General features: G+C 40.0%; 1 protein-coding gene across 1 annotated transcript; it reads right to left on the bottom strand.

Moving 5' to 3' along the window:
- Window positions 1-1565: 1565 nt before the first annotated feature.
- Window positions 1566-11852, bottom strand: DGCR8 (DGCR8 microprocessor complex subunit; the record flags this gene model as incomplete). The annotated part of the gene is made up of 13 exons (XM_079543744.1): window positions 1566-1649; window positions 2014-2127; window positions 2534-2661; window positions 2869-2975; window positions 3440-3540; window positions 3805-3887; window positions 5154-5252; window positions 6284-6385; window positions 7523-7720; window positions 8149-8431; window positions 9132-9274; window positions 10525-10687; window positions 11130-11852. 13 exons carry the CDS (start codon window positions 11850-11852, stop codon window positions 1566-1568), a joined length of 2328 nt encoding a protein of 775 aa, XP_079399870.1.
- Between the last annotated feature and the right edge of the window lie 1484 nt (window positions 11853-13336).

Here is a 13336-nt window from a genome sequence, read left to right as displayed (position 1 = left end):
AGCAGTCAGAAAACTGACCCCTTCCACTCTGGCAGGAACGTAAATGAGAGCAGGACAGCTCTTGGGAAAGCGGTCGAAGCCCTGCCCCCCATTTGCTTCTTTCCTATTCTTAAGAGCAATCCAAAGAACCCACAGGAATGGTTCTAAGAGAAGGCGAACTGCAGTCACCCAGTAAATAACAGCAAAGGAAGAACCCTCACACAGCAGTACGTGCTACAGCCACAGCTGTGTCTTCTGTGCTAAACATCACCGAGCCTCAGCAGCACGGAGCGCTGCCTGGTCACCAGGGCTGCACTCGATAGCAGTTGCATATTCGTGGTTTTCCTATCCCTCCACACAACTGGTCATGGTCTCACATTCTACTCATTAATGCGCCATATTTTGAATCTACATTCTAGTTTTCATTGCAGAAGTTACGCTCTCTCCTCAAACACTAAAAATGCAATTACAAGTAAAAACAAAGCTTCTTAAAAAAACTAAATTGCTGCAGTTAGTTCAGATTTCTCAGGGTTTTCTTTAGTCTTTCTTTTCTTTGTTGTTTTCAAAACTTTTTGATTTTAAGCTGCAAGTTAAGACTTAATTTGTCAGGTCAGATGTATTCTGACTCCAAACAAACAAGAAACTTCTTTCTTATTGGGAAAAGGGAGCGGGACATCTTTAAACACCGCACTGGCAAAATGTTTTCAGACTGTCAACTATCTTCAGTTACAGTTTGGCTCCAAGCTTTGAAAACAGCCTTTGAAATTCCTGTTTTCACTTTAATCTGATAAGCAGGGCTTCATTTTCCCCTTTCAACTATCAGTAAACTAACATTGGCTCGTTTCAATTAACATAAAACACAATTTTGAATATCCAGCCTGTTGCTCTTAACACTACCAGGTATACTTGTTCTTTTCAAGTAGTATTAAAAAAAAAAAAAAAAAGTCTGCATACTGTGATCTTGAATTATTAAGCCTGGCAGGAGACAAAATAAAACAGAAGAAACAGCATTACTGGCCTAATCCTATGGCGTTAGGAACATTGCTCATCATTTTCATGTATTTGCCACCAAAGTGTCTTATCAGTGCATATTATTATGTGCTGAAATGCAACAAGACTTTACACAAAAACAGTTTTAGGCATGTTCATACAAGACACGTACATATATTTCTTTTATATATACATATATATGTGTGTGTGTATATATATAGTATCAGCTTTAACCTGTATATAGATATTCTGAATTTCATCCTTAAAACACATCCATTTCAAACAACACGGATGTTTTCAAGGAAAAAGTGCTTGCTTGACCGTGTCCTGTGTGAACATGCCCGTCCTCTGTGCATCTTGCCCAAGCAGAGATCGTTATGATCAAACCTTGACACGTTACGTATCGTATCTCAGAGGTATAAAAAAAGAAAGAAAAAAAGTAATATTGCCCTGATGATGCAAAAAGAACAATGCATAACTGAAGCAGCTTGGATTTTAAAAGTTATCTTGCATTCTGCAGCAAACAGATTTCAAATCGTCGTTGGAAATCTAGCTCCTCCATTTGTGTTATTGCTCCCTACTTGGAAATTCTCCCTTCAGACATCAACAGTGCACAGCGGCTCGCTGCCCGGCTGGGCCGATTCCACAATCGTCATCTTGGGCTTCTTCCGCGTCTCCTCCTGAGCAACACAAACACAAAACACGTGGAACAAAGCCGCCTCGCGGGCACGTACAACACACAGCACTGCGGGAATACTTGTGCACAGCTGCAGCCAAACTTGTGTTAGTCTCTGCAGAAGGTTAATTTGTTCTAATGTTACACCGTTTACCAAAGTAAAACTAAGTAACAAACCCACTTAAAAATGGAGCATGAACATCTCTCTAAAAGCAGCCCTATTTAAATTTTAAAAAAGTAATGAACAGCTCGTTATGTGAGATACTGCAGGAGACAAGCACAAATGTTACAATTAGTAGGCCTGGCCTGTGGCATTTTTGTTTGTAAATCAAAACCAAAATAAAACCAAAACAGGAGCATATACTCACTCTTTCTTGTGCCAGTTTTTTCATTTCTTCCTGTAACTTGTTCAGGATGTGCAGATTTGGCTTGTTCTTTTTGGCATACTGCTGAAGCTCTATCACACTTTTATCAGAGGTCTCCTGTTCAATGAGACCATAAGCAACAACAGATGAGCTGTTTTGATTTAAAAATACACACACACTCACATGAGAAATTTTCTCTCTGACAGCTGTTTTCTTAAGACAGATTTACATGAGCTAGTTTCGTATTACATAGGTTAGATAGTTTCTGTCTGGCAGTATGAGATTGGCAGGATTGCCAGGGAAAGCATCACACTGTGGCAGGAGCAAGGTTTGAGGTTCATCAATTCGGAAGAATTGAGACCTGCTCACCAAATGCACACTGCCCTGCTCGCGACAGGGAGCAAACAGATGATGCTGAGATAGATGCCACCACAGTTTTTTTCTAATTAAATTAAAAACCAAGAACAAAACATAGAAAAATACAGTCACAACATAGATCACAATTAAAGGAAATCATCTTCACCTGTTTGACCATCTTGCTATTCTCTCTACCATACATACGCAAAAGAGAGCCCCAATTTTTCACATGTGGATGCAGTAGCTGTAGGATTTTCTGTGAAGCTAATTGTTTCCCCACTCTTTTATTCTTGCCTGTAAAAATAACCATGAAAACGTGTCATACCGGTACTTTACACAGTTAAACACCAAGTTGACTTGTGCTATTCAAAGCTGAGACACCAGAAAAGAGCAGAATAGTAATAGAACAAGTTAGGTAACTGAACAAATGCCTGCAAAATGGGTAATAGAGAACAGGAAGAAAAGGAAGGTATCAGAGGTCACACTAGGTGCTGTACTTACACCAGCCTCGCACTGTGTGCTTGCCACAAGTCATGACATATTCACTCTTCTGATTTTTACCAGGAATCACTTCAAATTTTATGGATGTGTCACCCATTCCATGGTTTCTTGAGCACAATGAATAAATAAACCAACATCATACGCTAAGTACAATTGCAAATAAACAAAGTAATCACAGTTATCTTTGTCAGTAATTGCTGTGGTCTTAGATACAGCAATAATAAACTTTAAGACATTAGTTAATAGGGAGTTATTGTTTAAATCAGTGACTTGACTTGCATGAGAAGAGAACCCCACATAAAGGAAAAACAAGTCTATGTCCCACGATTATATCCTAAACTGAGAATTTTCTTCAGAGAAGCAAACCCACAAAATACCAGTTCATGAAAGACACAGCAGTAACAGTTCAGTCCAACCAGCTCTCTTACAGGCAGGCAGTGAGAGCACTAAGCTCGGCCAGCCTGCAAGTGTCCTTAGGTTACTGAGGGACACCGGGCAGCAGCATCCAAGCAAACCCTGTGCCCTGCCTCAAACGTGTGTACAGAACAGAGTCCTCGTGCTGCAGCCTTACCTTTTAAGGCACTCATGGAGAATCTGATATGGAGACAAGAGCCCAGCTTTGCTGGTCAGTTCATATACCCGTGAGTCCTCAATACTGATATGGTTAAAATACTACAAAGGAATTGAAAAGAGGTATAAAAGTTTTTGTGCAAATCAAACTCAAATACTGTTCTAAAAGATCGCCTCTCCTGTGTAACATCAAACAAACGTCGTTACTCTGCACCAAAAAGTATTTTTAAGTGCAAAAACATCTTTATCAACATCACTAAAATTGCCATCCAACTCAGAAAACAAGGCTATGGATTTTTCCACACTGAAAACGTATTTAAAAACTGAGACTCCAGTAATCACAGCCATCAGGCAAGAAGCTGGTACCTCAAGTTCTTCACTGTCTTTGGGCTTCTCTTCAGAGGTTTGCTTAACAAAGTCAGGAATAAGGATTTCCAGTGTAGCTCGAGCTGCAGAAAATGATTTGATGTTGTGATTAGCTTTATTTTAAAAGACAACCGTAAACAGAAGCAGAATGAAACCCAATTTAAGCAAGCCTCCCAGCTCCCCTGGAGATCACCAAACATCCTAGAGAACAACTGAACAGGTAAGACGAGCATCTCACTCATCCTGTTGCAACCAGCATATCCACATGAACATAGGATTGCTTGTCTTAAAAAGCACAAGTTGGTAAGAAACATCCCACAACTATTAAACTGCACTAAAAAACTGCTTTTTGCACAAGCTTATAAAGGGAGAACAAAACACAAATCTCATTCTCACATCAAGCTATGACCCCATAGGACCTAAAATACAAGAAATACATCATCACCCCTTCACTGTTCCAGCAGAACCTTACAATTGAACCTCTAGGGCACTCGCTATTTGCCTCAGTTATCTGCACAAAACACCTTTTTTTCATGCACAAACAATTGTGTGGTGGCTTTTTATATTTTAGCCACATTAACAAATTTCACCAAAGCATGAGGTCCCACACCATGTGTGCACGATACACCTCCAAACGCTGGCACTGTGCTGAACATCACAGTCTGGAGATGTGAAGAAGTTCGAACACGCAAGACATTTCCCTTTAGTTATTCACTATATACATAGTTCTAACTGTCTGTTATTAATGTGACTGATTTTATCTGTAACAGAGATAATTACTTGGAAATCAGTGTAAGTAACAATACAGGTCAGTGCAATATCACCAGAAAGGGAACAAGCTCAACCAGAAGCTTAGAGGTTTTGTTGTTTGCTCTTTTCAGTTTTGTTTTGGTTGCGTTTTGATTGTTGCTCTTTTTAGAGAGAGGTTAAGACTTAAATTGCACTAAAATTCATGAGGTAGGCGTTCATACAGCAGGGGACTGCAGCAGGAGGAGTTGGACCAGATGACCTCTGAAGGTCCCTTCCAACTTCAAGGATTCTGTGATTCTGAATTATAAAAAAAAGCAGCATGTACACCTGGTGAGATAACTGGAAACAGACGCTCTTACAGCTTTCAGCACAAATCAGAAATTAACTTTGAGTTTCTTCATGGTTTTCTATCCCAGCACACTGCGGAACTTCGGGAAGTCTCTGAAGTCGTACTTTTAATAAGACCACATGGGTGCACGTTTCATAAATGATTATCAAAGTGATTCCTACTTCCTACTGCAAATATGGTCATCTTCAAAACAGAAATGCAAACAGACAAACAATTCAGCAGTTGGCATTAAGAAAGAAAGAACCGTTACCAGCTTTATTCTTGGCAAGCTTTTTGCTGCTGGCGGTTCCTGCCCCGTAAGTTACTCCATCAATAATCACCGAGGCTCCGAAAGGCTCACTTGGGTTCTCTGAAAACAGAGAGGAGAAAATGAAACCTTTCCAGGAGTCCCCACGTATAACAGCCACATACATGAAATATCACTGTTCTCAGTGTTTGTTTTCCTCATTCAACTTCAAGTAGGATGGATGCTGCACACTATTCAGAGACTGAACACTCCAGCACACGAAATCCTAATGGTTTCCACTAACACACACTTCCCACCACATGCACTTCATTCTTCCCAACAAAGAATTTCTCCACTTTAAGAAGTGGTTTAAGATCTGCCAGAATTCAAATGTTAATTCCAAAGGCTTTTTGCATCACTACTACAGTGCAAACACAATATGCTGATGTTAAAAAATCATTACCTAATGATTACATTACCTAATGCATTTCTAAGACCAGAAACCATAGCAGCACACTGACCTAAGGCACCTGACTTAATTCTTTGGATGCTACCTGCAGGGCATAAAATACCTGTAACAGAATCACACTCCTATCATTTTCCAGAGAATGAAGAAATGCCAGCCAACCGAGTGCCTTAATGCTATAAATTCTGTTGCTATAAAGCAAAACCCACAAGGAACACGCACTGTGTAAACCAGAGCAGAACAATCCCACAAAAATACTGCAGCTTTAAGAGAATACAAACATCTCTGCAGAAACCTCTCATTCTTAAATGCCTCCTAATCAAGTGCCTACAACTAAATTCCATTGTTCGTCTTCAATCAGATTTTCAGGACATTACTGACACAGAAATTAAGCAAACATTAATTGTTCATAACCAGTATGTTTCCACGAGGTACCCTTTTAAATACAGCTAAGTTACTCCCGTGCATTTTCACTTAGTATTGGTTTTTGCTTGGAAAAAAATACACCTGTTATTTTAAACAGGTCCTTGTTTGAGATGCGTGGAAAACATTTCCTAGCTAGAACGTGGCTCACAGCAGACTCTCCAGACATCCTCTAGGAAAAACGTCCATTGTTTGGTTTTATTTCACTATGAGAGAAGCTCTTCACAACAGCACTGTGCTCAGTTTGAAACCATGACAGACTTACCACATTCAAAGAAATTGTAAACAGGGCGAACCTTTAGGACTCGTTGCATATATTCATGCAGTATGCAAACTTCAGATTTCCCATTGGGATTAATGACAAATTCTACAAAAAAAGAGAGGGAAAGGAAAACAACAGCTAGTTTTGGTCTTAAGGAAAAAACTGCTATGAGAAACAAAGCATTAAATGGCAAACTGCAAGGGAGAATTGCTGCTCAAATTATATGCAATGTGTTTCAAGATTACCTGCAACAAATAATGCACATCACGTTCCACTCATCTCATTTATGTGTTTCAAAAATAGAAGCCAGAGCTCCCACCTTTTAGCTCATCATTAATTTCAACTGGCAAACACTTCAGTTTTACACCTGATCCCTCACTCGATACTTCAGAAAAATAACTCCACTAGACCATCTTCTAAGTACTTCTGCAGCAGCCTGTTACAGCTCCTCCTAACCAGCTTATGTCCAACTCTCACTGACAGGCACAGAAAGAAGCCGGTTTTATAATGCAAGGGTAAACTATAAAGTATGGATGGAATAGTTAAAAAAATATGCTTTGAAACAAAGCAAAACCGCACAGAAACAATTCCTGAACAACCACAGTTTGAAATTCTCCTGCTCCGCTCAGATAGGAGGAAATGGTCAATTTATCAGTTTTAATTCTGCTGAAGAAAAAGCGCCCACAGACATGACAGCCAACAAAACAAGAATAAAAACCACCAGTATGGGCCTTTTGAATGCTGGACTGCAGTTAAACACATCCACACAGCCAACACAGGTGAGAGAAGATTCCCCCAGCTTCTCATCAGACAAAAATCTACTCCTTAGCAAAGGATATGTAACCGCACAGAGTTCTTTCCTGTTTCCATCTAAGTGGTTTAAAACTGTATTTTAACTTACAGGTTTTAATCTGGATCAACCTGGCATTTGTAACCAGTCCCTAATTTGGGACAGGTATGAACTGGTGTAAAACTAAGAAGGCAGGAGCAACCAGAGATGGGCTGGAGGGCTTTCTATAAACACCAACAGTAACAAGTGGGCGATGGTGGATCCAGCTACCAGGACTAAAGCCCTAAACAAAAGTTCTTGTTAGATAGCATTTTTCCCTTTATGTATTGTATGGTGAGTTCAGGAACATACAATTCTGCAACAAGGAACAAGCGGATTCTTTTTCTTTTTTCCCCCTAAAGAAGCTTGGAACTTCCACACCAGATATTTAATCTCTCAGTACATGAACTAACCTTTCTTTGTAGGTGCATCTTGCACAGACAAGGTGATGAGTTTCTGATTGGCAGGCAGAATAGGCCGCTCAGATTCTGCCTGCTTCCGCTTCATCTCACGATTGAATTGCCGTCTCTCAGCCCAGGTTCTGAATTTTTTTACAGTAACTTGTTCAAAGTCAAAACGCTTCTCAAGGTAGCGTCTAAAATCTTCCAGATCTAAGAAGCAAGCAGGTTACTACAGCTGACTATACGGAAAAAAACCACCAATGCACAAAGATGCACAAAAAATACATAGCAGTGACAACTGAGATTGATAGAACTGAGTCTCAGACTGATATACAACTTTAGTGGATGAAATACCCCAAATCTTCCATATTTTTGTGTGTAAAGTTTCCATATCATCTCTCAGATGTGCAGCAGAATTCCTAGTGTATCTTTCCCTTCCTGTTACAATCAAAATTCCCTTTTAAAACTGGTCCTATTTTTTCAATCTCTGCCTAAGAAAAAACAGCGCAGAAAGACAACTTACCAGATGATCTCAGGCAGGGTTTGACTCAACTGCCATGTCAGGAATAACAGAAAAACGTGCCAAATGCCATTAACCCAACGCCAGCCAAGAAAAGAGTCCCAGTTCCCATACCTACCTACAGATTCATCTTTACATACTTCAACTTTGGCCTTAACTTGTCCTAAGGCTCCTTGTGCTGCATCTCCCCCTGAGGTGTCTTTTTCATCTAAAGGCCCAGAATCAGCAGCAGTGGAATCTGGTTCTTCTGTTTGGCAGTCCAGTTCTGAAGACTTATCTAAGTGCTTTATGGGTGATACTTCCCCATTTGGGGTTATGTCATTATTTTGTTCCCTTTCCTCATTTTCCTTCATTTTTTTATAATGCAAGCAGGGAATGCTACTAAGGGGAGGATCATGTTTCTGCAAATATAAAATAATACAGTTTCAGTATGTCGAGGTAACCAAAAGCAAATCCAAAACTCACCAGATGTAGTCAAGATGGAAGCTAGAGTTATTCAGTCTAATCTCAGGTTGCTCTTTGGTTAGCAATCTGATCCCATTCAAACCTTCGCACGTTCATTAGTATGGCATCCTGGCACTACGTTCATACTGACAGTAACCTTCACAGGGTGCTTCCCATTTTAAGTCCAAACTATATTCTGGCTGATTTCAAGCAAACATTACATGCTTTCATAAAATCCCTTGAGCCTTCTTGGGGTTTAAATCCACAATATTAAACTCGGTCTCTACCTATTCCTTTGGTTTATGAACGTCACAGATCTATTTCTGTAAGTGGACCATGAAACACATCTCAGACTAGTTTATGGCTACAAATAAACAATCTGAATGTATTTCATGGTGGAATAAAGTTAATGTTTTGCAGTCATATTCTAGAAAAAGAAGGCACAAAACAAGACCACCTCATTTGCTTTAACTGCCCAAACTCATTATCAACAACTGAAAAACAAAGCATAAGAAAAGTCACATCATACTTCAGAAATAGAGTAGTTTATTTCTCAAGTACTGTAACAACCCTGCTCGAGAAGAAAAACTATTCAACCATTTAAAGGAATAAATCTTATTTTTAAATATCAGTACAGAAATAATTGACAGTATTTACCCTTATGCTTCCTGTTCCCAAGAAATAAGGTCTAGACCAGGTAACAACTCTAGATTCTCTGTGCAGATATACAGGAATGCCTGAGTTATGGAATGTCATGATCCATCCATCTGGTAACGGCTCCGTAGGAGGGCGGCCACGACCTTTAAAGCAAAGAACAGCTTTAGACCTGGAGTAGTTCATTGTTCAATAGACACTGAATTGTGGCCTGCTCCCAAACTGCGAATCACCAAGCACTGTTTGTATCCAGTCATCTGCAGTGTTGTCTTCTACCTTTCTCAGGCACTCAAACAAGGGATAGGTGGCCACTGATCCCTTGGTTTGTGCAGCTGGGTAAGATTTCTTGTGATTTCAGTCTCTCACTGCTCCATTTCCATGCAGCTTTTTCTCTGATTGAAAGTCTATCAGACTTAAGGAAGCAGTTTGAAATAAAACCTTTTGTTATATTTTTCAATAGGAGTACAATACAAACCAAAATAAGTCTACAAGGCCTTCTACTTAAATATTTTAGCCATGAAAAATGCTGCTGCTTCCACAAAACATGAGTGAAATTACTCATGTAGTAAGCCAGTATTGGGACACACACAGCACAAAGGAGTAACACTGCAGTAAAATGCTTGCACTCACATTCAAGACAATATATGGTTTTACTTATTTCTACTTTAGACACTGGAGAACAGCGTCACTGCTTTCTACATCAGAAATGAACAAAACAGACTCCCTTTAGCTGTGACCCCTGTGTCAATCCTGTGCTGATGTAAAGCTTTGGAGGGAAGAAGTGCTTGGTTTCTTACTTCAGAGCACAGCATTCGACAGCTTTGATCTTTTAGAACAGGTTTAAGGCTTGATTCTGACACAAACTACTTGCAGTTACGTTCTTGTGGACTGGATGGCATTCTCAACTCTTTATTTCTACTTGTTGGTAACACACTATGAACACCTTGATAAATGCAAGTCATGGGCTTTAGCAATAGCTTGCCTGGTATTGCAAGCATTAAGACTGCACACGTACATTTCAACAAAAGAAGTGAGTTAATGGCAGTAGGAAGAATTCCACAACCAGCCTTCAACTCTTTCACAGTATCAAAAAAGCCAGATCCTTGTTCACTTACCTGCTACTGAGGTGAAAGTCTTTCTCATTTTCCACATATCCATGCACCAAAACACATTTTCATCACAAACAACAGATGAAGACAACAAGCACGCCCAAACATCGCCTTTCATGTTCAGCAGTATGAAAAAAATCATCTGATATGAAGAAGCCTCCAAACAAGACTGTGTACCACACCCACTACTTACCAAAATTGCGACCGAACTCAGATTTCCACAGATTTCCATTCAATACACCAACGTCACGCAAAGCTTTATAAATATTAAACAAACGTTGACTTACTTTTAAGAACAGTTTTAATTTTGGTCATCATTGGCTGCACACTTGTTTCTCCATCAGACTGGTGATCACTTTCAGCCCCATACTTCTCATTTTCTACTCTCCTCGTTTTGGGTGCACGAAGACCCTCTTCCAGCAGAGCATCCACATCATTATCAAAGTCATCCTGAAAGAGATGTCATCAGACACCGCCCTCCTGAGGTCTGCTAACTTCCCTTTCCCCTCGGAAAGAAAAAGCATACATTGTCCCTAAGTACTTCCACATAGAGAGGAACTAGAAATGTCCAATGATCCCAGTAAAATGACTGAAAAACAAGAAAGTTTTCATAAGTGAGTGTTGGCATTTTTTACGATGAAGCAAGCTTTAGTGTGTAAGAAGCCTTTTTCATGTTATTTTTAAACTAAGCTATAGATGATACCACACAACTCCGAAGATCCACCAAGAGAATTGTGAAAGCTTTCAGCCAAAATCCACCTTTAAAAATTCTGTATTTTTAACTCCAGCACTGCACGTTTCTAGGAGAGGCTGTCTTTAACAAACACCTTTGTGAGCTTTTTCCAACTACTTGGAATCCTCTAGCCCACCAAGAATCTCAGTATCTACTTACCTCGTACGAGTAATTCATGGTTTCTTCATCCACTTTATCCCTTTGAACGATTGCTTTAGATGTGAACCCTCCTCCTTCTTCATCTATTTCCATCAAGTTGTCGGTAAAGTCTTCAAGCTCATCCAGAACTGCATATTCCACTCTCTTTTCCTGATCAACATCATTCTCATCATCCTTCTTGTCATCGTTTTCACCCCCTATACCTACAGCTTTACCATTACTACCACCGAAAGGACAAACATGCAAATCCCCATTGACATTATTAATACCAAAATCTGTATCTGCCTTATAATCCTGCTCAATTCCAGTGTACAGAACTTTCCTATCTTTGCTTTTGCAGCTTTCTGTAAAGCTAACGCTGATCTTTACATCTTTCAGTAACTTAAGATCTGGGGTGAACTTTCGAACTGACGGTGCGTGACGAGCAGTTCTCGGGCTTTGGTCACTACTGTTAGGGTCTATTATAAGACGACTTTTGTAGCAGGCAGATCCCTTTGTGAGAAGCTGTGTTCTGCAGATACTGTGCGTGTCCCCAGCAGGGGTATCTGACTGTCCATCACCACCAGAGCCAACGTCCATTACCTCTGCGTCACTGGACGTTTGCAGGGGAGGTGGTGGAGGCTGTTCGTTAGGCGGCAGAGGTGGGGGACAAGTGTGATTCTCCACATTCATGTCTCTCGCAGGTTCTTTAGGGAGGGGTGGCACATTTTCGTATTTCTCCATCTTTTAAACTGTAAAACTACTGTTTTAAAAAGACACAATGCTTTCGATAAATGTTTAGATCTATATTCCTAACATGCGTAAGTCCATCAGGGTTGGGTTATCATGTCCTATTCAATATGCAACACTGATGATTCAGTTAAGCTGACTACATTGTTCTTTTCATTAATGTAGACAGCTTTCAGAATCACTGTCTCAATTATTGGAAATCACAATGCATTCAGCTTAAATAGCTGAGGACTAAGACTGCATCTTCACTGGACAAGCAGGTCTCCTTTTCTTCTTTCAATCTACAAGAAAAAAAAACACATGTCACAGAAGAAAAATGGAAAGCGGTATCCCAGGCAAAAAGAAAAATAAAGTTATTCCTTCCTGTAATACGTTCCAAGTAGAAAAAAGAACTACATTTTGCAGCAAAAACAAAAACAAAAAAAAAAAAACAAAAACCAACCAAACACAGATCATCTCAGTACTGTTCTGAATGAGGCTGAGATCAGGCTGTTGTTACAACTTCTTGGTCTCTAAGTTGAGGTGCAAGAACTTGCTAACGCAGTTTACCTGCTTAATTAATTGACCATCCTGCTTGTTTAGCTACCAGGATATTAAGTGTAGGTATTTAGGGGCCCTCTTCCATTGCTTAAAATAACCTGGCATTCGAGCAATACTTACCCACACAGCAGACATGCAATACTGGCATGCTTTCAACATCTATGGTTCTTGGAAATGCGTGTCCTTTTGAAACTTACAGATATGTCTATGTTGCACTGAAGTGTTAACAGGAAACCTAACTTGCTAAAAACTCAGTGCAAATGTGGAAATACAGAGCAATAATCTTTACCTACCTAGCTAGCTCTGGCAGTCCTCTGATACTACCCCTGTGCTCTCTGCAGAAAAGGTGTCTTGTTATTACATTCAAGCACTATTAACAAGGAAACACTTACTGTCTTTTCCTTCTTGCTGGCCCTGAAGTAATGAGTAGCATTACCAAATCACTGCCAGCCCGTACACATACTGCAGTCAGAGGAAGCACCAAACCAAGGCTGGTTTAAACTTGCTTTTGTATTCCTGGCCACAAACCTGCCCCATCCCCAGGGTAAAGTAACAGAGTCCAGCAAATCTACTGTTACAGAGGGCTACAATAGAATTTGCTACAAAAGAAAGCCCCTCCAAAACAGGAAGAGGCAGAAGAGAAGTCCAATTCCCATCTGCTCTGCTGCAAACTGATATTTACAATGTGCCCTTTATGTGAGAGGCTGGAGGAAAAAAAAAAAAAAAAAAAAAAAAAAAAAGATTTTGATGAAAGAGAGAAAGGAGCAATACAAAAAAGGACATATGAGTCTATAGGTTAAAAACAGCCAAGTGGAGCTTAGACAAGACAACCAGAAAGCCATGAAAACAGACTTAGCATATTAGGTCACACGGCACTAGAAACAACACAAGCTAGCCCACCTATGGCCATGCTTAACCAACGTGCCCTGAAAAAAGAC

The sequence above is a fragment of the Tetrao urogallus genome (assembly GCF_951394365.1).
Source record: "Tetrao urogallus genome assembly, chromosome: 17".
Taxonomy (NCBI): domain Eukaryota; kingdom Metazoa; phylum Chordata; class Aves; order Galliformes; family Phasianidae; genus Tetrao; species Tetrao urogallus.
The sequence above is the reverse complement of the archived record's forward strand: the minus strand, read 5'-3'. Positions and strand labels throughout refer to the sequence as shown.